Source organism: Thunnus maccoyii, chromosome 8, assembly GCF_910596095.1.
Source record: "Thunnus maccoyii chromosome 8, fThuMac1.1, whole genome shotgun sequence".
Taxonomy (NCBI): Eukaryota; Metazoa; Chordata; class Actinopteri; order Scombriformes; family Scombridae; genus Thunnus; species Thunnus maccoyii.
This window is the reverse complement of record NC_056540.1, coordinates 15,635,070-15,656,655: the sequence shown is the minus strand read 5'-3', so window position 1 is coordinate 15,656,655 and position 21,586 is coordinate 15,635,070. Positions and strand designations below refer to the sequence as shown.

At 40.1% G+C, this 21,586-nt stretch overlaps 2 protein-coding genes across 5 annotated transcripts; one reads left to right on the top strand and one right to left on the bottom strand.

Annotated features, from left to right (window-relative positions):
• Window positions 1-38: 38 nt before the first annotated feature.
• si:ch211-203d1.3 (protein phosphatase Slingshot homolog 3) lies at window positions 39-11,807 on the top strand. Of its 2 annotated transcripts, XM_042417971.1 has the most exons (18): window positions 39-147; window positions 390-391; window positions 1,265-1,453; window positions 2,721-2,758; window positions 2,839-3,010; window positions 4,772-4,887; window positions 5,049-5,117; window positions 6,000-6,065; window positions 6,220-6,402; window positions 6,526-6,619; window positions 6,778-6,906; window positions 7,150-7,196; window positions 7,373-7,519; window positions 8,581-8,781; window positions 9,112-9,394; window positions 9,499-9,600; window positions 9,726-9,815; window positions 10,249-11,807. In XM_042417971.1, the coding sequence occupies exons 3-18, from the start codon at window positions 1,406-1,408 to the stop codon at window positions 10,426-10,428; spliced, it is 1,965 nt and encodes a 654-aa protein (XP_042273905.1). In that variant the 5' UTR covers window positions 39-147; window positions 390-391; window positions 1,265-1,405; the 3' UTR covers window positions 10,429-11,807. The 2 variants fall into 2 exon arrangements, with proteins under 2 accessions (XP_042273905.1, XP_042273904.1); XM_042417970.1 differs by lacking the exon at window positions 390-391.
• Window positions 11,808-11,875: 68 nt separating this feature from the next.
• mrpl18 (mitochondrial ribosomal protein L18) lies at window positions 11,876-16,039 on the bottom strand. Of its 3 annotated transcripts, none has more exons than XM_042417974.1 (6): window positions 15,978-16,039; window positions 14,927-15,031; window positions 14,733-14,847; window positions 13,477-13,645; window positions 12,221-12,455; window positions 11,876-12,121 (listed from the first exon to the last, which is right to left on the bottom strand). In XM_042417974.1, exons 2-6 carry the CDS (start codon window positions 14,996-14,998, stop codon window positions 12,044-12,046), a joined length of 669 nt encoding a protein of 222 aa, XP_042273908.1. In that variant the 5' UTR covers window positions 14,999-15,031; window positions 15,978-16,039; the 3' UTR covers window positions 11,876-12,043. The 3 variants fall into 3 exon arrangements, with proteins under 3 accessions (XP_042273908.1, XP_042273907.1, XP_042273909.1); XM_042417973.1 differs by lacking the exon at window positions 15,978-16,039 and adding an exon at window positions 15,887-15,961; XM_042417975.1 differs by lacking the exon at window positions 14,927-15,031 and having other exon boundaries at window positions 15,978-16,022.
• Between the last annotated feature and the right edge of the window lie 5,547 nt (window positions 16,040-21,586).

The window sequence follows — 21,586 nt, the reverse complement described above, 5'->3', positions numbered from 1 at the left end:
CAGCCGAGGAGCTGTAAATGGTGAAGTCCTCACCCTAGACAGAAAGCTACAGAGGGCGGAATAAGGAGCAGTCAGCAGCAACTTGAGGAACAAGCAAGTCGGCGCTAAAAGCAGGAAATCGGCGTGGGGACCCAGTGTGGGAAAAAGGTGAGAAATGTGTCTTCTGTCTGGGGTTTTTATATATTCTCTGTGTGTGTTTTTTTCCCCCTGGACACACCAGCAGCAGCTACGTTACCGCCAGCTGTTTCCTCGGGCTAGCTGGGAAGAAGAGCAGGCTTCATGGCTGGTTGCAGTAACGAACCGCGGGGCTGTTTTCAGCTCGTCAGTCGGGTTCAAACCAGCTCGATCTGATTATTACTCACCTGCTAACAATGCCAGCAACACAGTAGAAGTCCTTGTGTTAATCTGCATGCAAGGAGCTGAAGCCATGTCACACATTGGCTGTCAGGCGTTTCCACACTATTCAATGTCTTATTGACGGTCAGCAGACCGCAGACTGCCAGTGTTGCCTCAGGAAACCCTTTTTGAAGATTTTACTCAGCTTAATATGGTGTAATTTAATAATCTCTACTTACAGTATGTGGCTGTGAAAACTGTTCAAAACAGACATTTTCTTCAGTGTGGTAACGTGCAGTGCAGTCATTACACCTTATCTATATAGCACAAGTAGGAACTTAATCATTAGCATTTTATCTTTATTATTAATATTTTGTATCATTTTGTCTTGTCCTACTACACCCTTTTCATGCTTGCCTGTTTTTATTATGTACACTATAAAGATGATGTGGCACTGAAGGAACATGTCTTCTTCTATACTGAGTACAATAAATTCTGCCTTCACTGAGGGTGGGTGATATGGACAAAATCTACTTTTACAGTGTATGTGATTTCATATCAGTGTATTAAGATGCACAGCGTTACATTATTTAACCTGTAAACTTATTCGAGAAACCTTTTATAGATAAAACAACTAGATGAGAACATTTATTTCCCGTTAATCTAGTGAGTTGAATTACTCACATATCAATGCACTTCATCACATTGATGCAAAAATCATGTAAATCCAGTGATGTCAACAAACAAAATCCCAGTCGCCTCATGATATCTATCCTCAGTTTGCCCAAACCTACCTGCAGTGAAATACATCAGGAACTTGCCGTCGTCAGACTCTCCCTCAATAACATCTGATATGAAGTGTATTTATTAGATCTTATCAAACCAATAGCACTGAGAAGTCATTGTCTCTTACTGTGTGTCATTTCAGAAAAAAAAAAAAGTAAAAATTTATTATCAGTTGTATTCGACCCGCCCACGGCACGCTTTTGGCTGAGGAACTTGCAGAGCCTGTCTGAACCTGCCAGCAACAGCAGGTTTAGTGGAGAGAGAGAGAGATCTGTACTGTGCAATGGCTCTGTTGACCCTGCACAGGATCCCATCCATCGCCACCGCTCCAGTGAGTTCAGTCACCCGCCCCACAACACACATACACACACACAAACACTCAAAAGTCAGGATGTTTGCATCATATCTTCAGATATGAAGTTGTTTACCCTTCACAAAGAGGTACTCAGTACACCAACAATGAGCTGTTTCATGCTCAACCCTGCAAGTTCTGCATGAAGAGTTAATGAGCGTGTGTCCCTCTTTGGATGTCATCACTACATTTCCCTGCTTGATAAAGAGCTTGTTTAGTTTTTCATTTGTTGCTCAGGCTGTGATTGCACTGATAGACTCACAGGGCAAACACGCTGCAGATATAGTTTCATATTAAATTGGTTTATCTCTCACTCACATTCATTACAGCGATATCAGAGAGTGATTGGATCACATTCAGCTTGTTTAAATGCTCACTGTACCATCAGCTTCTGTCTCTGACTTTTATCTCCTCTCATCCTGTCACTCTATTAATGAAGATTTAACTTTCTGCTTTATCTTTATCATCACCAACTAAACTTTAAATGACCTGACTGTGGGTCCGAGTCTCATTTCTTTGCATATTTTGTCACAGAATCTAATCACTCTATTATCTTAACTTGTGTTCTCTCCTTTTTTTTTTCTTTCTTCTTCAAACCCTCATCGTTCTTCTCCTGGCTCCTGTCCACTTCTCCTCTTTAATTTTTTTTTTTCTTGACTCTGTCTGGACTTGTCAGTTGCGTAACAGGTAATGTTACTATCTCAAGTTTCTTTTTCCTTAAACCCTTGTTACTGCAGCTACTTCTCTTTCTCTCTCTCCTTTGCTTTCTTTCACCCTCCCTCTCTCTTGCATTGTATTTCTCTTTTCTCTAATTTCACTGCCAGTCTCTTTGTTTTTATCTTCCCCCCCCTTTTCCTTCTGTTTACATATCGCTATTTGTGTCTGTCTCCTCACTTCTTCCACTGCACCTTATCAGTGTTGCACCACATTTCACTCGAGAAATTACTTCACACTTTTCCGGCCGTTTGTATCCAAACATTTTTAAAAAAGGGACAACATCACGCACACTGCTTCCAATGTTCTCAGAAAGCTTGTTTAAACACTTTTAAACATGTTCTTAAATATGATTTTTAGGTGCATTAGAAACAGTGTGCAGTTCTCTCATTTCAAAGTATTTTACAACTCCAGCACGTGCTAAGAACTTGGCTTGTGACGTTGCTGACAAATCACACACAAACACAAAAGAGTTTTAATGTTTTTTCATTTTCTTTATGAGGCTTTCATGTGATTTATTTTACTTCTTAAGGATGAAAGCCTCCAAAGAAGAGGGAGACTTCAGAAAAGGTAGGTGTATGTTCTAAATTACAGCCCCAACAAGATGACGACCTTTCGCGTTCAACTAACTGGTCTCTGTGGGTCTTTAGGGAGAGCTTTGCCCTTGTGAAGGGTGCAGTCCTCCTGTTGGAGGATGGCAAGATAGAGGGGCTCCATGAGGAGACTTCTCCCCTGAAGCAAACAGTCGGAGCGTCAAGCTTACGACACAGACACCTTCATGCCATGTTTGAACTGCTCAGACCAGAAGATACCATCAAGCTGGTGAGGCTTCATATTCACACACGTGTTGCAGGATCAGATCAGTAAATAAAAATGTCGTCCACAAATAAATCTGTTAGTACTTCTCTTAGTAATCAGGACTGGATGTTTATAAATCCGTCACTAAGCTTGGGTGTAAAGTGATTTACTAAATCAGGTTGCACCATTATAACTAAACTTAAGAAATGTCTTATCTAGTAAACACTTCGGTTATGTGTTGATTGGTTGCTAGGAAACATCTGTCCAAGTGCTGTCCAATGAGAAGCAATCGACCGTGTAAACAGGAAGTCACTGTAGCGTCACAAGCTTTAACATAACTTCCACAAATAACAGTTTTAGGAGCCAAAAGATCAAATAAACTAAACTAAACTAAATAAACTAATAACTAAGCTAGGTTTTAATGTACGAACAGCTGGTGCAGCTGGCTCCTGTTTACTAACAGAAGTAACCTGGTTTGTTTCATAAACATCATTTGTCAGGTTGAGGCCAGAAGATGTTCAGTTCAAGCACTTATTGAACAGATTAGGATGGGAAATTTCCCTCCCTCTTATTTATTTTTTTCACATTTTTGCAAACTTTGTGCATAATCTTTAAGCATTATGGATATCTTTTGCTGTAAACCAAAAACAGAGCAGTGAGCAGCACTTAAGTGATTGATATTTTATGTATTAAAACTAACCTATCGCTGAGTCAAAGGGCAGCTGGAAGCTATTTGACGTGATCGATCACGCATAAGCTTTAAACATGTAATTGTGTTCAGCAGTTTACCTGTAAACTGGCCTGAGCTTGATTTGATGCGTCAGAACAGACACTCAATCACACCCGATCAACTTTATTTGATTGTGGAAGAAAAGAATCTTGATAGTTTTATGATTTACTGGTGCAGCACTAGGTGGAAAGTGTGCTGTGGCTGAGATACCTCAGACAGTCAGAAATATTGCAGTTTTAAGGGCAGCAGCGTGTCAGTTTTACACTAACCTTATAAGGTGAATACTCCTTCGAAGAACCATACTCACCACACAGCTCTCCAGGAAACTGCAGGATTAATGTCATCACTAAAATATGAAAATCTTGGAGCGACTTGAAGAATGTTGGATATAAGTATCTATCACACTATCACACTGAACCCTTTTGTTCCAGCTTTGTTATTGCATAGCATTGTCACTGAAATCATGAATAAATAAAATACAGGAGGATAAACAAACAAGAAACAAAACTTTACATTCAAAAGTTTGTTGTTCAGCTACAGACATTGTTTCCACAAGCACTTGGACACTCCACTGTAAAAGCTTTTTTAAAGTAATCTGTATTTTAAGCTGTGTTACCGTGCATTATTAATGGAACTTTGTTAAAATCTGACGGATTACCCAGAAATATATTGATATAGATGATGAGGGATCAATGTTAAACACAATGTTTGCCATGGAAAACGGTAATTGGTAATGTGAAGTATACAATATTTGAAATTAATGGGCTAAAACAAAAAAACTGGTATGCTCCTTTAAGTGGACAATAGCCAATAGCTAGAGTTACTCCGTAAACATGACATTAACTTCCTTGATGTGATTTCCCAGGAAGGCCAAGGAAAATATACTGCACAGGATATTTTGCACAGTGTGTTAACAGGCTTTAATGAGAAACTGCGACATGTAGCACTCATATTTCATTAATTTAACTGAGCCTCGGGCATGATGCTCTCCTTTCTGTCTCAAACATCCTCTGACTCCGTCTCCTGATCTCATCCTCTTGTACGCTGTCGTGCAGGCGGTGCAGCTGGAGTCAGTCAGCACGGTCAGAGTCAGGTATCTGATCGTCGTCTCCACCCTCAGCAGCAAACAGGAGAGCATCCTGCTCGGCATGGATTTCCCTAACTCAGACAGGTGTGTGTAACAGAGATACAGGTGTACCCTTTCACACAGAGTACACAAGATACTATTTCCATTCAGTTAACAATTTCTGGTGAAACCTTTGACAAACAAGAACCAGTCAGCTGAACTTCCTTCCTTGTCTTGTTTCTCTGTCCTCTCTGTCCTCTTCGCAGTGATCAGTGCACCATCGGCCTGGTTCTGCCGATATGGAGTGACACACAGGTGTATCTGGACGGAGATGGGTAAGAAACCCTTTTGAGAAGGGATTGAAGATTACGTTTAAAGGATAGAAGCACAAGTGAGGAGTGTGTGTGTGTGTGAAGCCGCGGCACAGACGGTGCAGCCTGATATCTGGGATTCTGGCCAGAGATAATGTGAATGAGTAATGTCTCTATTTGTGGAGTCGAATCATTCTCCATAAATTACAACTGCTCCTATCACTCCCTCAGACCCTTACATAAGCAGGGAGATCATGTGTTTTTACAGTGAAGTGAAAGTAAAGTATGACTGGTTTCTTACTATGTCAGTACGTAAGGGTTAGTGAGAGTTTAGCTGTGGTTACTTTCTTGTAAATATGCTAAATAGCCTCTTACTCCTACTTCAGCTCAGCTTTAGTGTCTTGTTTAAACACCTGAGATTCCAGATATGATATGATTGAAATGTTTGAGGCTGTTTTTGGCTTGTGGCCACTCATTACAGTATCTGTTACAAATGTGCCAACTCTCCGTATGAGGATGTAGCGAGCTGGAACTGAGAATTTTGCAGGTCTAAAATCAGTCAGGGTGACGTGGTATGGTGGCCCTGCTGCTGACTGCTGTGTTTGAACTAATCCGATGATGTCACATGCCAAGTGTCGTATTAGACGCTTTGATCGCTCACCATGTCGCACCAGCGTGTCTACGCTCAAAAGGCTAGATCACACCTCCAACTGTGCTAATTTGGTTTTCTCTCTTTCTTTTCTATCCTCACATTTTCACTCCTCTGTCTCCACGCCAACCATCACTAATTTGCACCGAATAAATTGAATCATTTCACTCTGTCGTCATTGTCAGTCCGCTTCGTAGCTCAACAGTCTCATCATTACTTCTTTTTTCTCTTTTGTGTTTCTCTTTTTCTGTTCACAGCGGTTTTAGTGTGACCTCAGCGGAAGAGACCAGAATTTTTAAGCCTGTTTCCATGCAGACCATGTGGTGAGTCAAAATGCTAATACTAAGACACGGTAACGTACCTCATCAACAACTGAGACCACTGAATCCATCAACTCCATAGCCTCTGCCTGAGATTTTCACTCTCCTCGACTTTTATGTAGTGACATCGTCTCCTCTCTGTTCCCCCTACTGCAAGGTCAGTGCTGCAGGTGTTGCACGGCTGCTGCGAGCGGGCGGTCAAGTCAGTGGTGATCCCAGGCTCCGGTCTGGAGTGGGCGCAGTACTACCAGCGGCACATCGAATCCGACCGCTTCTGCCTCAACGAATGGGAGGCCATGAACGACCTGGAGTCGGTCAGGAAGGACATCGATGGACAGAGGTGAACGTCGGCTCTGTTTCTTGTAAATGTAATTTATCTGTGGTGGCTGAGAGAGTCTCCCGCTGCTTTAAATGTGCAAAACGTCAGCTTGTACTTAAGTTTCACCTGATCTTTTACGGGCAGCTCGGTAGAGAGAAATTCTAAAGAGGGGCTGATCAAGGAGCACCTGAGAGACATCATGAGAACTGAAGACCTGGACAACCTCACGTCTAAAATGGTAAGAGATGTTGGCAAACAGAGAGAGGAAGTTGAACTGAATAAAGTCATGGAGCTGCTAGATGAGGGCAGAGAAACATAAATGTTAAAAGAGTAAGAGAGAGAATGGTCCAAAGTATCTCTGGATGAATCCATCTTTCCTTTGCTGCTGTATTATAGGTGCACTCTGCCCTGGAGACCAGAATAGGGTTCGACATGAGACCCTTCAAGGAGTATATTGACAATGAGATCCTGGTCACCATGGCTCAGATGGACAAACCCTCTAAGATATTTGACTACCTTTATCTGGTGAGTGTTCGCTCTGCTGCAAACACAGTAATTAGCTTTATTTTAGCACTGTGATGAGAAGCATTGCTTTTGCTTTAGTCAATAAGCTGACGGAAGTGTGTTTTAACCAGGAAGTTGTCATGTGACTCTAACTTCCCCTTTGTTGGGGGATCTGTGTTGACAGCGATATAAAAAGGCTGTGTTCCCTCTCCTTTTTTATCTGCTGTTCCTTCAACTGAACCCTTTTTTTTAATCTGGTTTCAGGGCTCAGAGTGGAACGCAGCGAACTTTGAGGAGCTGCAGAAGAACAAGTTAGTGTTTTCACCTGCATCATGTTCGATTGCTCTGTGTATTCTTCTCTATCTGTTATCTATTATTCTCTGTGTCTCATTATGTCTCGTCATGGGGAACATGGTATTGTGGTTTGTTTAGTCACCACTGTGGCTCTGAGCTTGTGTGTCTGTGTGTGTGTGTATTTATTTTTTAGTGTGGGCTACATTTTGAATGTGACGAGGGAAATCGACAACTTCTTCCCCGAATCCTTCAATTACATGAACATCAGAGTGTACGATGTGGAGGCCACAGACCTGCTCCCCTACTGGACTGACACATTCAACTTTATCAACACTGCAAGGTAGCCCTGAAACCCTAAAACACATCACAAGACTCTTGACGTCTTCAGTCGTGGTTCATTTGGCCACACTTGTGGTTGCAGTTAATAACATTGCATAACTGTAATTTAATACTACATCAAACACTCCTTGAGTAGCTTATTTATCAGAAATACAACCAAAGAGCAACTGATGCATATTTTAACAATAAAATTAAACAAATTTGCTGTCAAAAAATGACATATTTTGATGAAAGATCACAAATATGTTGCATTTCCTGGGACTGCTTCACAATCAAAGCCATCCAGTATTTTGCTTTTAATATACGGCGTTGGGAGAGTGAACTGTTAACAGTGAGGCGTCTGTGAGATAAAACAGTTGGTAAACTGATAAAGCAGATAAAACGCTGGATTACATGCATGACTGGTTTCCTTTGAATCCTTCATGCTTAGGTTGGCAAGTTCAATTCAGTGCGTGAATGCCGCCTCGCCAAAACTGCTATAGAGAGATAATTACAAAATGTAAATACATTGAATGGCTGTTGCAGACAAAATGCTGAGCATAAACAGTAACAAAACTAGGGTTTGATAATGAAAATCATCAGGATTATAAATTAAATTCAAGCACACTGCTTTCACATCTCTGTCAATAACCTCCTGAAACCGCAGCATCGCTTTCAGACTTGTTCACATTCCAGCTGTAACAGCTCAACATATTTTACCTCATTTTGATGACTCAGTTAGGAGTTTTGACACTAAATTCCTTGCACTATAAGATCATGTCTGCAGACTGTCCTTTATTGTGTTTTATTACAACTTTGCAGTTTTAGTCACACTGTGACTCAGTGTATTACCTTCAGTTTGAGTTCTGTAACGTCCACAAACTCACAGACTGCATCGTGAATTTGCTTGACTCAACTGTCAACTCACTGGATATATATTGCTTTTGCATTTTTCAGTTGCAGAGTGGTCAGTCAGTGTTGCTGTGACCACATCAACCTGATAACGTGCTGGTCCATTTCTACTTATTGTCATTTGTCATCATTATTCTTTAAATAACTTAAATTGGTCTCTTTGTGCCGCAGGAAGAGCGGGCAGGCCGTGTTGGTGCACTGTAAGATGGGAGTGTCTCGCTCTGCATCCACGGTGATCGCTTACGCCATGAAGCAGCAACGCTGGCCGCTGGATGTGGCGCTGGCCTTCGTCAGGGATCGCCGCTCCATCATCAAGCCCAACGAAGGCTTCATGAAGCAGCTCCAGACTTACAACGGCATCCTCAACGCAAGGTCAGGCATAGCGCTGCTAAGCCTCATAGTGTATGAAGATCTCTTTTCTAAATTGAGTTATTAATTGTGACATTGTGACAAGAAATTACAAACAAATAGAGAAGTTTTGAGTTTGCAGTTGTCAGTGAGGATTTTTAAATACTAATTACTGAATGTAACATATCAACTTTTCCCCAAAATAGAGATACAATAATTTGGAATCAAACAGTTTCAGAGTATGTATGGTGCGCACGTCTGAAGTTTTTCTTGTTTCTCCACATCAAGCTCATACGCGCACACTGCACAGCATGAACTGTACATGAACTGCTCTCTTTTCCTTCATCATTCCAGTCAGCAGCGTCACAGCGCACTCTGGAGGCGAAAGTCGAGAGACCAAAGGCAAAAGTCAGTGCGCAAAGAGGTGGGAGAGGGGGAGGGAAAGCCAGGAGAAGAGGAAGAGGAAGAAGAAGAAGAAGAAGAAGAAGACGAGGAGGATGAGGATGAGGGACTTGATGAAGATGATGATGATGATGATGATGATGATGATGATGATGATGATGATGATGAGGAGGAGGAGGAGGAGGAGGATGTTGACAGTCCAGATAACAAAGATGGTTCAGAGGAACACACAGAGGTGAAACAATTATTCTGTAACTAACTGAATTCATAATATATTTGAAATCCTTCAGTTTTCTTACCTGAACATCCTCCATCCTTTATCTTCTCAAACACGTCCAGGTATTTGAAGAACCTGCCTCCAAGTCTGATACCAACCAGGAACCTGAGCCCACAGCAGCGTCAGACGTCAGTCCCGTCATCACAATAAACGAACCAGACAAGGTGCTCTGACACAGATTCACACAGGACACATCTGAATGCTTGTGTTACTGTTTTTTGTTTTTTTTTTTGTAGCAGATCCAACTCCATCACTCATTTTGTGATGTTGTCTTATCTCTCATCTCAAGGTCGCTTCAAGTGTTAATCGCAGTGGCAGGATGAACCTCTTCTCCCTCATGCAGTCCATCAGTGAACTAGATGATGAAGATAAAGGACAGGTAAAATGAAGTGCTGAGAAGAACAACTGAGCAAACTTCCAGTCGCTCTTTCATACTGTTCATTGGTGAACTTTTTGTAGGTGGAGCTTACAGACAAACGGCTGATGTGATAAGACAATTTACTCTAGAAAGAAATACTCGGACCAAAAACTGAAAATATAAAAGTACTCACTTAACTCTTGTTAAGTTTTTAAGGTTGAAGTTTCTTTTGCTTTATTAAATTTCCTGTTCGGCTTAAAAAAAAATTAAGTTCTTTTATATAATACCAGAAATTGCAGATACCGAAAGTACATAACTGGACTTTGCTGTTATATGTTACCTGATACACTTATGAAGTGCTGAAGGTCAGTTGAAAGACTGTTTTTCTTATTTTATGTTCATATAAGTTTAGCGACTCTATAAACTAATCCTCTACTAATCGTTCTCTTCAAAGCTGCCTGGTAGTCCGAGGCGGTCTCCGGGTCAGCGGAGGCGTAGCCATGGGCGACGGAGTCTGATTCACCAGAGAGCGTGCGTGGATGTTTCACCTGAACCACGCAGTCTGCCAGACGCTGCCGCTGCCGCTGCCGCTGCCGCAACCACCACCGCCGCCACTGGTGAAAGCAAACCCTAAAGCGATCAAAGATACTGAAGAGCTGGGAGTTAAAAGAGGGAGAGGGAACTATAAAGGAGACAGAGAGGAGGAAGCACTTGAAGGAGCGCGACGTCTGGTGACATGCCAAGGTTTTTATACAATGATACACTCCGGATCAGCTTAATGTTTTTAATGATTTACAGAAGTTTTAATTTATGTTTTGCAGGTCCTTTATCGCATATCTCTTCCTTATAACTGATGGTTCACTGTCGATAAAAGGATTTTGTATTGCTGCAGTATTGTGATTACAGTGAAAGGCAGGATATCTGAAGTCATTGCCAGTTAACGTTGTTGTATATTTAGGTAATTCAGTGTTTTTAGGACATATCCTACCACATACACATGTACCGGTCTCTCCCTCCATGTAGTGTCCCCTCTTCTCCTCTTCACCCATTCCAGAGATGATATCTATGCAATAACTGTTCTCTTTTACTTTCCTCCCTAAATATGAGGCTATACGCAGCCAATCCAAGGTAGGCAGTTTTAAATGTTTTTTCATATCCTCTCTTATCAGAAGTCTTTTTCAGCAAGACTTGCATCGCTCACACACGGGAGGATTTTACTGTAGATGACTGTATCTAAGCTGTGCATTATGGACCAAGTTCGGGCCAGTTTTATGGCACACACCTGTTTGCCAAACATTGTATTCCAATGTGCCAATGAATATATTTAAATTGAAAGTCTTTATCGTGTCAGTATGTCAAGAACCCGTTTTATTCAGTCTACTTTAACACCAGGGCCGCATGAGTGCCTTCAACCTGAGAATGAAATAGAATTCTACGACTGGTGTTTTTAATGTTTTACTATGAGGTGGTGCCTGCGTATTGTATGTATCTTGTACTGTTTCTCACTTGTTCTGATTGCAGTATAGAAGTTTTTTTTTTTTTTTTTGCATGTATGCATAAATACCGTCTACGTGTATCGACACATAATTGCTGAGGAACTGGGTGCATGTTATGTGTTTTTATACCAACTTGTGAGAGCAAATTGTTCAGGGGTTTTCTCATTTATTTATATCAACACTCAATGGATGGAGGTAAATTATTCAATATACTGTTTTCAGAATTATGATGGCTAGATGCTGATGTGGAATATTCTTATTTCATGCTGGTATTACTTTTTTTTTTTATCCAGTTCACCCAAGCTAAAGCTAATTTAATTTAACTTGCATGGTCACAGTTGAGGAAAACATGCACTTTATAATCCCACAACACACAGTTCCCACTGCCTGAGCCAATGTCACGCTGTACTATGATCAAAATGATCCCTTTTTTTTTTTTTTATCTGTAGGCCTTGATGTGTTAAACTCTCCACTGTCTGCACCTCACTCTTGTTTACAACAAGCACTATGAGTGACAAATAAATGATTATACTCAGATCAACTGCTTTTGTTTCTTCATTGAATAACAAACTAGAGCAGACACGCTGTTGTTCAGAAATATTTTATCCACAAGAGGAGACAAACCACAGGAACAAGAAGCTTTACTCTCACCACTTGAGTCTGATTCACTTCATATAGTGTAATGGTGGTCATCTTAACATTTAGACATTTTTACTCATTTTACAAAACAGATGTGACAGATTAAACCAAAATTCAGGTCCCGACGTATTTTCTTCTGGGCTCGCTGAGGGTGATTCCTCCATCTTTCATCGCTGCCCTGAAAGACTGAACCTGAGAAAAAGTAAAACATGGAACAGGTGATGACTTCAGAAAAAAAAAAAAGACATACAACTTCTTTCTCTAACAGCAGTTTGTGGCTCGTGTACTCACAGCGTCAGAGCGGTACGTCCAGGGAATCGCCCTGTACACCATCCTGGTGATGCCGGCCTGCTGGCATCGATGTGCCAGCACTTCGCCCACAGCCTGACACGCTGCCACGCAGTTTGTGGAAGCCAGTTCCTTCTTCACCGCCCACTCCTTGGTCGAACAGGAAAGCACCGGGACAGGAGAGCTGCTGGAGAACACTTCTGCCGTCACGTGATGCTGGGTGCGAGAAAACACCAACCTGAAAAGAGAAGAGGTTTTGACGTCGGTAAACTGTAACAGGCAGACGCAGGAGGAATCTAGAGCTGAAACCAATATTAAATCATAACGATATATAGAAATAACTATCAAATCATGATATTAATAAAAATATTCCAATATTGGTATATATCAGGATCTAGCAACTGTACACAACTGTTCTGTTCTGCATTACATCAGACAAAACTGCACACATATAAAGCCAAAATCTTAAGAACTCATTTAGTTTATTTTAATGTAAATTTTTGTAAAATAACAACATGATATCACCATGTTGCTGAAATATGATGCCACCAAACGTCAATATAAGTCAATATATTAGGGCTAAAATTAACAATTATTTTAATTATTGATTAACTGGGAGATTTTTTTTCAATGAATCACTTGTTAAGTGTATAAAATGTCAGAAAATTATTTCCAATTATTTTGATGAGCAATAGATTATTTTCTCAGTGAATCGATTAATCAATGCAACGCTAAAAAAAAATTGCATTCACAGTTTGTCAGAGCCCACAGTGACGTCTTCAGTTTGGACTGACAATTCAAAACTTTCAAGTTATTCAATTTATTGTCATATGAGAAAAACAGCAAATCGTCACATTTTTGAGGCAGGGACCAAAAACGTCTTGTCATTTGTGCTTGAAAAGTGATTGAAATGAGAAAGAGATTATCAAAATATTTGCCGATTCATTTACTATTGATCAACTTATCAATTAATTAACTAATTGTTATAGCTCTACAAAATGTTCATCAATCCAAGGTGGTGTCTTCAAATGTCTCTAAAGTTTATAAATAATACTAAATCAGATTTTCCCCCCAAGAACAATTTCTGATATTCTAGAAAATACAGATGAAATTTGTAGGTTCAATTTGACTATAACAACATATGTGATAAACACCAACAGGAAGATTAAACCCCCGATTTTCCATCACAAGTAATTTGATGTATTGGTATGCATCGTTATTGGAAGAAGATGTGTAACATTTTATCTACACACTCTCACCTGTGGTAGAACTCCCGGTGAGGCCAGGTTGTCTTCCAGCCTCGGTCCTTCACAGCCAGAGCCATCTGCTCCAGGTTCCGTGGGTTTCTGTTCACAAAGGTCGGGTTCACAGCTTCATTTTCATCTGCGCTGGGCTCCGGCTGGGAGGCTGCCTGACTCAGACACCGAGCTACGAGCAGAAAACAGTTTACATAAAACAAGGTGTGAGGCAGCAGTGGTGGAAGAAATATTCAGATCCTTCACTTAAGTAAAAGTACCAATACAGCAATGTAAAAATACTCCATTACAAGTAACAGTGCTGCATGAAAAATCCACTGAAGTAAAAGTACATAAGTATTATCAGCTTGATGTAGTTAAAGTATTGCAGTAAAAGTAGTAGTTTGGTCCCTCTGACTGATATATTGTTATATATAATATCATTAGATTATTAATATTGAAGCATCAGTGTTAGAGCAGCATGTTACTGTTGTAGCTGTTGGAGGTGGAGCTAGTTTAAAATATTTTATATACAGTTATCTACTTTAGTGCAGTGGTTCCCAACCTAGGGGTCGGGCCCCTCCAAAGGGTCACCAGATAAATCTGAGGGGTCGTGAGATGATTAGTGGGAGAGGAAAAAAGAAAAAACAAAGTTATGATACACGAATCTGTTTTCAGTTTTTGGACTTTTTTGGTGAAATATTGGATCATTTGAACATTTATTGAAATTAAACCATGTGAGAAGTTTAGATGAAAAAAATCACTATTTGTTGGAGCTGTTAACAACTCATAGACATCTGAAATGTGACCCCGACTACACACTGCTTTTTTAAGACGTCAAATGCCAAAATGGTTGGAAACCTCTGGTTTCATCTTTAACAATGTGTTGTATTTTAAAAGCTTATTTTAATCATCCATTGTGTCAAATCTTCATCTGAAAAGTAACTAAATCTGTTAAATAAATGTAGTGGAGCAGAAAGTACAATATTTCCCTCTGAAATGTAGTGGAGTGGAAGTATAAAGTAGCATAAAATGCTCAAGTAAACTACAAGTACCTCGAAACTGCACTTAGGTAGAGTAAATGTATTTAGTTACTTTCCACCACTGGAGGCTTGTTAGTTATAGTGAGACAGAAGTTAAATATTTTAGTTAAAGGTCTAATTATCATTAACGCTAAACAGCTGCAGATAAACACAACAGCAGCATGTGAGCCGAGCTGTTCACATATATGATACATGAATGGAAAACAGATGTGGTGAAAATAACTTTATTTAAATTACCTGTCTGGTTTGTAGCCACAGCTGGACTGACGTTACATCGTTGAATATGAGCGAACAGCAGCCGCAGACTTCGGCTCATTCCGGTCAGAGACATTTCCTCCTCAGATAAATTCACCTCATGTAAGACAACAAGAGTCCAACTAACACGCTACCGTCCGCTACAATGTTGTGTCCTCAAAAACATACAAACATACCACATTACTGCGGCTCTCAGGAGAGAAATCACCGCGACATGTGAAACGCCGTCTCTGACATTCACACAACATCCGGTTCACTCAGTCCGACGTTAGAAACGGCACCTACAGAAACAAACACCAGCACGTTAAATGTTCCGCTGATATTTCTTAACCCAGGATTTTAAAAAGTACTTTACATTTATTTCCATTCCGTAACTGTACATTTGGTCAAGTGATATATTTAAACTACTTTATAACTTTACTCCACTACATATCAGAGGAAAATATTGCACTTTTAATTCCACTTCATTTATTTAACAGCTACAGTAACAAGTTACCTTGCAGATTAAGATTTTACATATAAAACATGTGACCAGTATGATGCATTATTAAAAATAAAATATCTACAGCATAAAAATGAGTTCCACCTAATCTGTTACAGTGTAAATGTCACATATATGGTGAAGCATCAGTAACAGTAATCCAATAATATAATACATAGAGGGGACGCTTTTGATATTTAAACAATATTTTAATTGCTGATGTGTGTACTTTTACTTAATTAACTAAATAAAGAAACTAAATAAGCTCCAGATCTACAAGCCGAATGCCAACTTCACTATCATCCGGACAAAGGTAAGATAGCTAATATTATGCTAACCGAATGCTAAAAAAAAAAGTCAGCTAATCATGCATAATTAATCTATATGTATATAGCAAAATGAAACACATAACGTCATAAACGCCTACCTACCTGAACTTTATTCAGTGTGTAGTGCTTTGTGTGAGTTCAGTTCTTTTTGACACCTACAGTAAACAGCCAACAGATGGCAGTCTTACCTCTGTAAGTTAGATAACGTTACAGTTAAGTTTATGCTAAGATCCGAGTAACTATCATTTTATGTAGCCTCCCGTTGTGTAACACTAAACATGCTATAGCCTACATAGCTAGTAAAATGTCTAATTTTAACTACTTACCTAATATATCTCCCCATCCAGCTAAAAGTGAGAAAATATTAAAGCTGTAGTCACACATTTACTCTTGTTTGTCTTTAGGTCCTGCACTCACAGCGACTCGTCCTCTGAAGCCATGGGTCATTGCATGTATAGATGGGCACATCGAGACTGCTCACTGCACATGTATGGCAGGGTTGGCCGAGTCTTGTACTCATGCTGGTCTGCTGTTATTTAAGGCAGAAGCGACTGTGCGGATACAGGGCACAAAAACTGTCACACATGTTCCTTCATATTGGATTATGCCCAGTAACATAGATAAGGTTTGTGGTTTTTAGTTGCGAGTTTATTATGTTTATTATTGAATTTTCTACAAGTGTATTCAAGCCTTTAGGGTTTATACTTCGTCCATAAAGTGACCATTCACTTTTATCAAACTTGAGCTTTAAGCTTTGAAATGTTTTTGTGTATTTAATTATGTACTTGTCGGGACCATGTACAGTGTTAAACATAAATGTAACCATTTGATGTACTGCACCACATTTAGCTTATAGCTAATTTTCATCTGCAGTCCCCTACAATTAAAACATATAACAACATAATAACAAACAGTACAAAGCAAAAACACACAGGACACATTATACAAATTACAAAGCTACACACAATAGCACATCACATACACTCACAATGTCGACTAGAAATTAATAATGTAAGCTTGTCAAATTAAAAGCAAGATTATTTGCGTTCATGAGAAGACCAAGAGATGACCATTGTTTGTTAATTTTAAAAGATACTGCATTGTTTAGCTCCCCCACCCCTTAAACAATTTATTCTAACAACTTATGGTGAAATAAGACAAGCAAGATAATCAACTAGGGGAGACTGTTATATAAAACATTGCTCAACAAAATTTGCTTAAACTAAATTGCAGCAACAAAAACAGTGGAATGATATCTATATAAATATTAGAGAGTGTTTTACATTTAATCAGTTTAAAACTAATGTTTAAAAAAATGGTTGAAAGACAGTCACATCATTATGGTCTGATAATGCCTCTCTGAATGTATACACATTGGTCTGTCCTGCAGGTGTATTTATTAGTATCATGTGGAACTATAATTTTTATATTGTTATATGTGCATGTATACACTCAGGGACAATAGATGGAAATTAGCATTGTGCTTTATCTGGTGCAATACATTTATTATACAATGTCCCTGTTTAAAATAAACCAATAAATGAGATGAAAATGTGCAACTAAAATATAACAAACAACAAAACCATTAAAACGCCTTTTCTCTGTTGCTCTACAGGTTAATGCCAAAGTGGGGTATAATATCGATTACACCACTGCTGTCACTAAGCAGAAGGCCTTAGACGGAGCACATCAGAAGTGGTGATGCAATGCCATTACAGAAGAGAGTGCGGGCTACAACCAACCACACTCCTCTGGCCTCCATGGGTGACATGGCACAACTGCCACAAGACATTCATCAACACACAAAAGGCGTTTGTCTGACAGGGATGAAGGACTACTGGAGGCATTATGTAGACGCTGTGAGGCCATCTGTTATTCCCAAGTCCCTCCACCTGTGCCTTCGTGATCCCAACCTGGATGGCTGTGACCTGTCTTTGCTCCAGCAGCACTGTTTGGGGTTGGAACATACTGCTGATGTTACAGAGGAACAGGCCCTCACTATAGAGGTGCACACAAGAAAGCAGCACAAGTCACCAACCTGGTTTGCATCACGGGCAGGCAGAGTAACAGCTTCAAACACCCATGCTGTATGGGCCACTAACATCGACAAGCCAGCTCTGTCCACTGTCAAAAAGGCGTGTTACCCAAGCAAACAGGTGGTGACTCCAGATACCAGATGGGGACTCGTGCATGAGGAGGACGCCAGGAAAGTGTACATAGCCAGACAAGCGCAACATCATGTCAACCTGAAAGTGGCACAGTGTGGTTTTGTTATCAATTCACTGTTCCCACAGGTTGGGGTTTCACTGGATGGCCTCATCTCATGTCATTGCTGTGGCAGCGGCTGTTTAGAAATAAAATGTCCCAGCAAATACAAAGACTGAACTCCATCATTCCTGTCACACAGTTGACAAGTCCTTCTGTCTCCACACAGTTGATGGCAACCTAGAACTAAAAAGAAACTACTACAGCCAGGTTCAAACACAGATCTTTGTGACGGCGACACAGTTCTGCGACTTTGTTGTGTGGACAAAGATGGACTGTGCTGTGGTGCGTATCCTGCCAGAACTGGAGTTCTGGACATCGCTTTTGGAGAAGGCTCAGGAGTTTTCCAGAAGGTTTCCCTCCCTTAGCTTGTGGCACACCATTTTACTCAAGCCCCCTCTGCCTCAACCTCAACAGGGCCCGAGTCCACTGCACAGGCTGTGTCACAGCAACAACATACAGGCCAACTAGCTCACACAGTCCTAGGTGGGAAAGAGAATGATGAAGAAAAAGGCAAAAGAAAAGCAAGAGAAGGAAGGAAGGGAGAGGAAGAAGAGGAATTGTGGTGCTTCTGTCGAGGGCCTGAGGAGCTGGATGACATGGTGGCCTGTGACGACCAGAGCTGTAAAATCTGGTGGTTCCACCTAGGCTGTGTAGGACTTAGTCACCCCCCTGCTGAAGATGAGCAATGGATTTGTCCATCTCGCTCCAAATAGATCAATACATAGTGGACATTGATTCACAGTTGTTTTTAAATGTAAATAGTAGTTATTGCAGTTATGAAACAATGTATGTCTTGTGACTGCAACATGAAGTAGAGAAAAGGGCAATAAAATGAAACTGTTTAAAAGCTAGACATTCATTTTATTGTAACATAAACTGTAAACTCTCATTAAATATAATATTGTTGGATGGTAATAAACCTTGCAGAGTTGAACATGCTCATGTTTTTATAATTTACAAAGATTTTTATAAATACTGTACATAGATTTTTATAAATGGGCTACATATATACAAAAGGTACATAAAGAAAAATATACAACTCATGTACCCCAAATAGTTTGTACTCCTACGAAAGAGTCAGGCTAAATAGTCATCATACATACTACCTACCTATCAGAGGCACCTCTGTCTATTAATGAAACTATGACTCTATTATTTTGACAGGGAAAATGTAACATCATATGTACAAAAGGAACACTTCAAAAAAGATAACACAATATACGCTATACAGAAAGACAATATTACCAGACATGACACATAGGGTATGCATTCATGGTAATAAACCTTAATAGTAAATCTCCACTCCTCAACAACACAACTACGGGTTGCAGCCACTATAGTGGCAGCATAACCACACTGGAGCACATGTTGGTAAAAGCACAGCACACTGTGACGATCTTGTCACATCCTCACCCTTACATGGAAGTACCATACTGATTGGAACAGTGTCAAGGAGTATTGTGTTAGTTCTTATAGTCCCTATGACCCTCTCCACATGAATTCTCAGGTGTGCAATCTCTTGTGTAAGCTCAACATCCCATGCATCCAATTGACAATGGCCTTTAGCAAAGGCAGGGATTTTAACCTCTGCACACGCAAGCCCAACACTGTCCCTTATATCAAACCCACGATCAGCTAAAATTAAGTCTCCAGGAAGCAATTTGTTGAAAAGCCCACTATTTTCAGTAATATGCTTATCACTTGTATGCCCTCCCCAACCCTTTTGAGAGGAAAGATACTGCACCTACCTCGTCTTAGTCAGCAAAATTTCATCCTTAAATCACAGGAAATTAAGCTCTCATTAACTTAACTGCATTTGATGAGTTTCCTGGGATGTCAAAGATGATGGTCTGAAAAAAAGAGACAGGTGCTCCAATGCTGTCCCATTTATTGTCACAAATGCTTGGGAACACCCATACCCCTTCCCCACCTTGAGAACACATAGGTACTGTGTTGTCACTCAGGCCAGGTAGTCCACCATGTTAGTTCCAATCTGAAAAAAAAAGAACAAGATCCTTAAAAGTTGTCACAACAGGTTTAACTCTAAGAGCAGATATTTTTTCTCTGAAGAATGCAGGTAAACTTCATTAATCCAATACAGGACCTTGTTATAAGTGAACCTCAACACTGAGGTTTGCATAAACAATTTTTTATGAGTTTGGTTACTGCATGATCCAATAAGTGCAATATGTATATGCTACACTTACCAAAACAGTGAATACTACTGTGAAGCAGGATATTAAATGATTGTCTTAACTCAAAGGCTGGATATCAATGAAGGCCGTGTGAATATCCAGGCTCCTGGGGAGGAAAACTCTCCTTCTGACTTTGTGAAGCACAGCTGGGAGCAGCACCGGCAGCAGCTATAACGCTGTGTCACCTTGTTTATCTGTAAAATTAAAATATCTGTCAAATGTCTTTCAAATGCAACAGTGAACATATTTGAAACTAACTTTGCCAGTGGATCGATAGAGATCCATTCAAACTACAATAGGCCCGATAAAGTTGGCATCAGACAGCTCTACAATGTTCTAACTCGCAAAAAGTCAATTGTAAAGTGCAAAGGTCTTACTGTTGCTCTCCTAAAAGTTATGATTGACAAGGTTGAGGCCGAAATGTTACAACCAGCTCCAGGGATATAAAAAATAAACAACCCATTTTTAAAATGTGAATACTTGCTGTGAGGAAATCTATGTTGAAGAAAAGGTCAGCAGTCCTCTCCTTCCAGTTTTCAGTTGACCTCCCAGAAGACTCCGGATATAATACTAAGAAATCCTGAGAAATCTAAGTACAGGAAAAGACAAACATGCAAAATAAGGTGTAAGAGACAAAAAATAAACCGAATGAGTAAAACTTATTCTATGAGATGTAAGCTCACCATGCCTGGAGTGTCTACTAAATGTGGCAACTCCACAAACATGTCTTGGATTGGCTTGGTCCCATTGCTTGGATGCACTCTGCTCTATGGATGGCAGTCTCCGGCATGAGTTGGCCAACCTGGCATGGTGGCCAGATGTTGTTTTTCAGCCACTGGCCTGATCTTAAGTTATAGTTAGTTCTGTGATGAGCAGAGGAATTCATAAATTCACAAATTTGTGAAATTCACAGAATGCCAGTATATCATATTCTGTCATAGATGTGCCAACTATTCATTTGTTGGGAAAGCAAACAAACTTGGAAGCCATTTTTATTGTTTAAATTATTTCATAGTACTGCATTTTGCCTTTGAAGGGCAGCACAGCTGGCCAACTTTCCTAGTTTGACAGGTAGCTCGCGCCAGCCTAGCGCTAGCTGCCGCTGGCTAATGATGACGGTTGTGTAAAATAGCTTGGTTAACTTTAACCGTTTTATGCAGTTTTACAGTATTTTTAAACAATAGCTAGCTTGAGCTAACTGACCCTAAGGGCTAGCGTCATTCTCCTTCAAAGAGGAACAAATCAGGTGTAAATAATTGAAGAAGAAATGTTTCAGAAATCTTTAAGTAAAATTGTCGAGTTTTTTAATTTTCTGATTTTATTTATGAAGTTATTAATAATTGTATAAGCTCTGGACCTCTTTAGGGAGGTCTTGACCTCCCTAAAGCTGCTTTAAACCAGTAACACCGCCAAAATAAACTTGCTGGCAAGTGTTACTGTGGCTCTGATGTTAACCTGCATAGACCAGACGATGACCTGGTTCACAGCTTCATCTTGGGTCGCAGACTCCAGCAGGCGTTTGCCGGCAAAATGCTTCTGCACATTTTTCACCAGAGATTTGCT

Bases quoted from the DNA above. Each gene is read 5' to 3' on its own strand.
- si:ch211-203d1.3 (XM_042417970.1), top strand. From the start codon at position 1,406: ATGGCTCTGTTGACCCTGCACAGGATCCCATCCATCGCCACCGCTCCA. The intron at 6,620-6,777 runs GTAAGAGATGTT...GCTGTATTATAG, and splicing joins ACAACCTCACGTCTAAAATG to GTGCACTCTGCCCTGGAGAC. The intron at 9,395-9,498 runs GTGAAACAATTA...AAACACGTCCAG, and splicing joins GTTCAGAGGAACACACAGAG to GTATTTGAAGAACCTGCCTC.
- mrpl18 (XM_042417974.1), bottom strand. From the start codon at position 14,998: ATGTTGTGTGAATGTCAGAGACGGCGTTTCACATGTCGCGGTGATTTC. The intron at 12,456-13,476 runs GTGAGAGTGTGT...TTCTCTTTTCAG, and splicing joins CACCGGGAGTTCTACCACAG to GTTGGTGTTTTCTCGCACCC. The intron at 12,122-12,220 runs GTGAGTACACGA...ACTTTTTCTCAG, and splicing joins GGACGTACCGCTCTGACGCT to GTTCAGTCTTTCAGGGCAGC.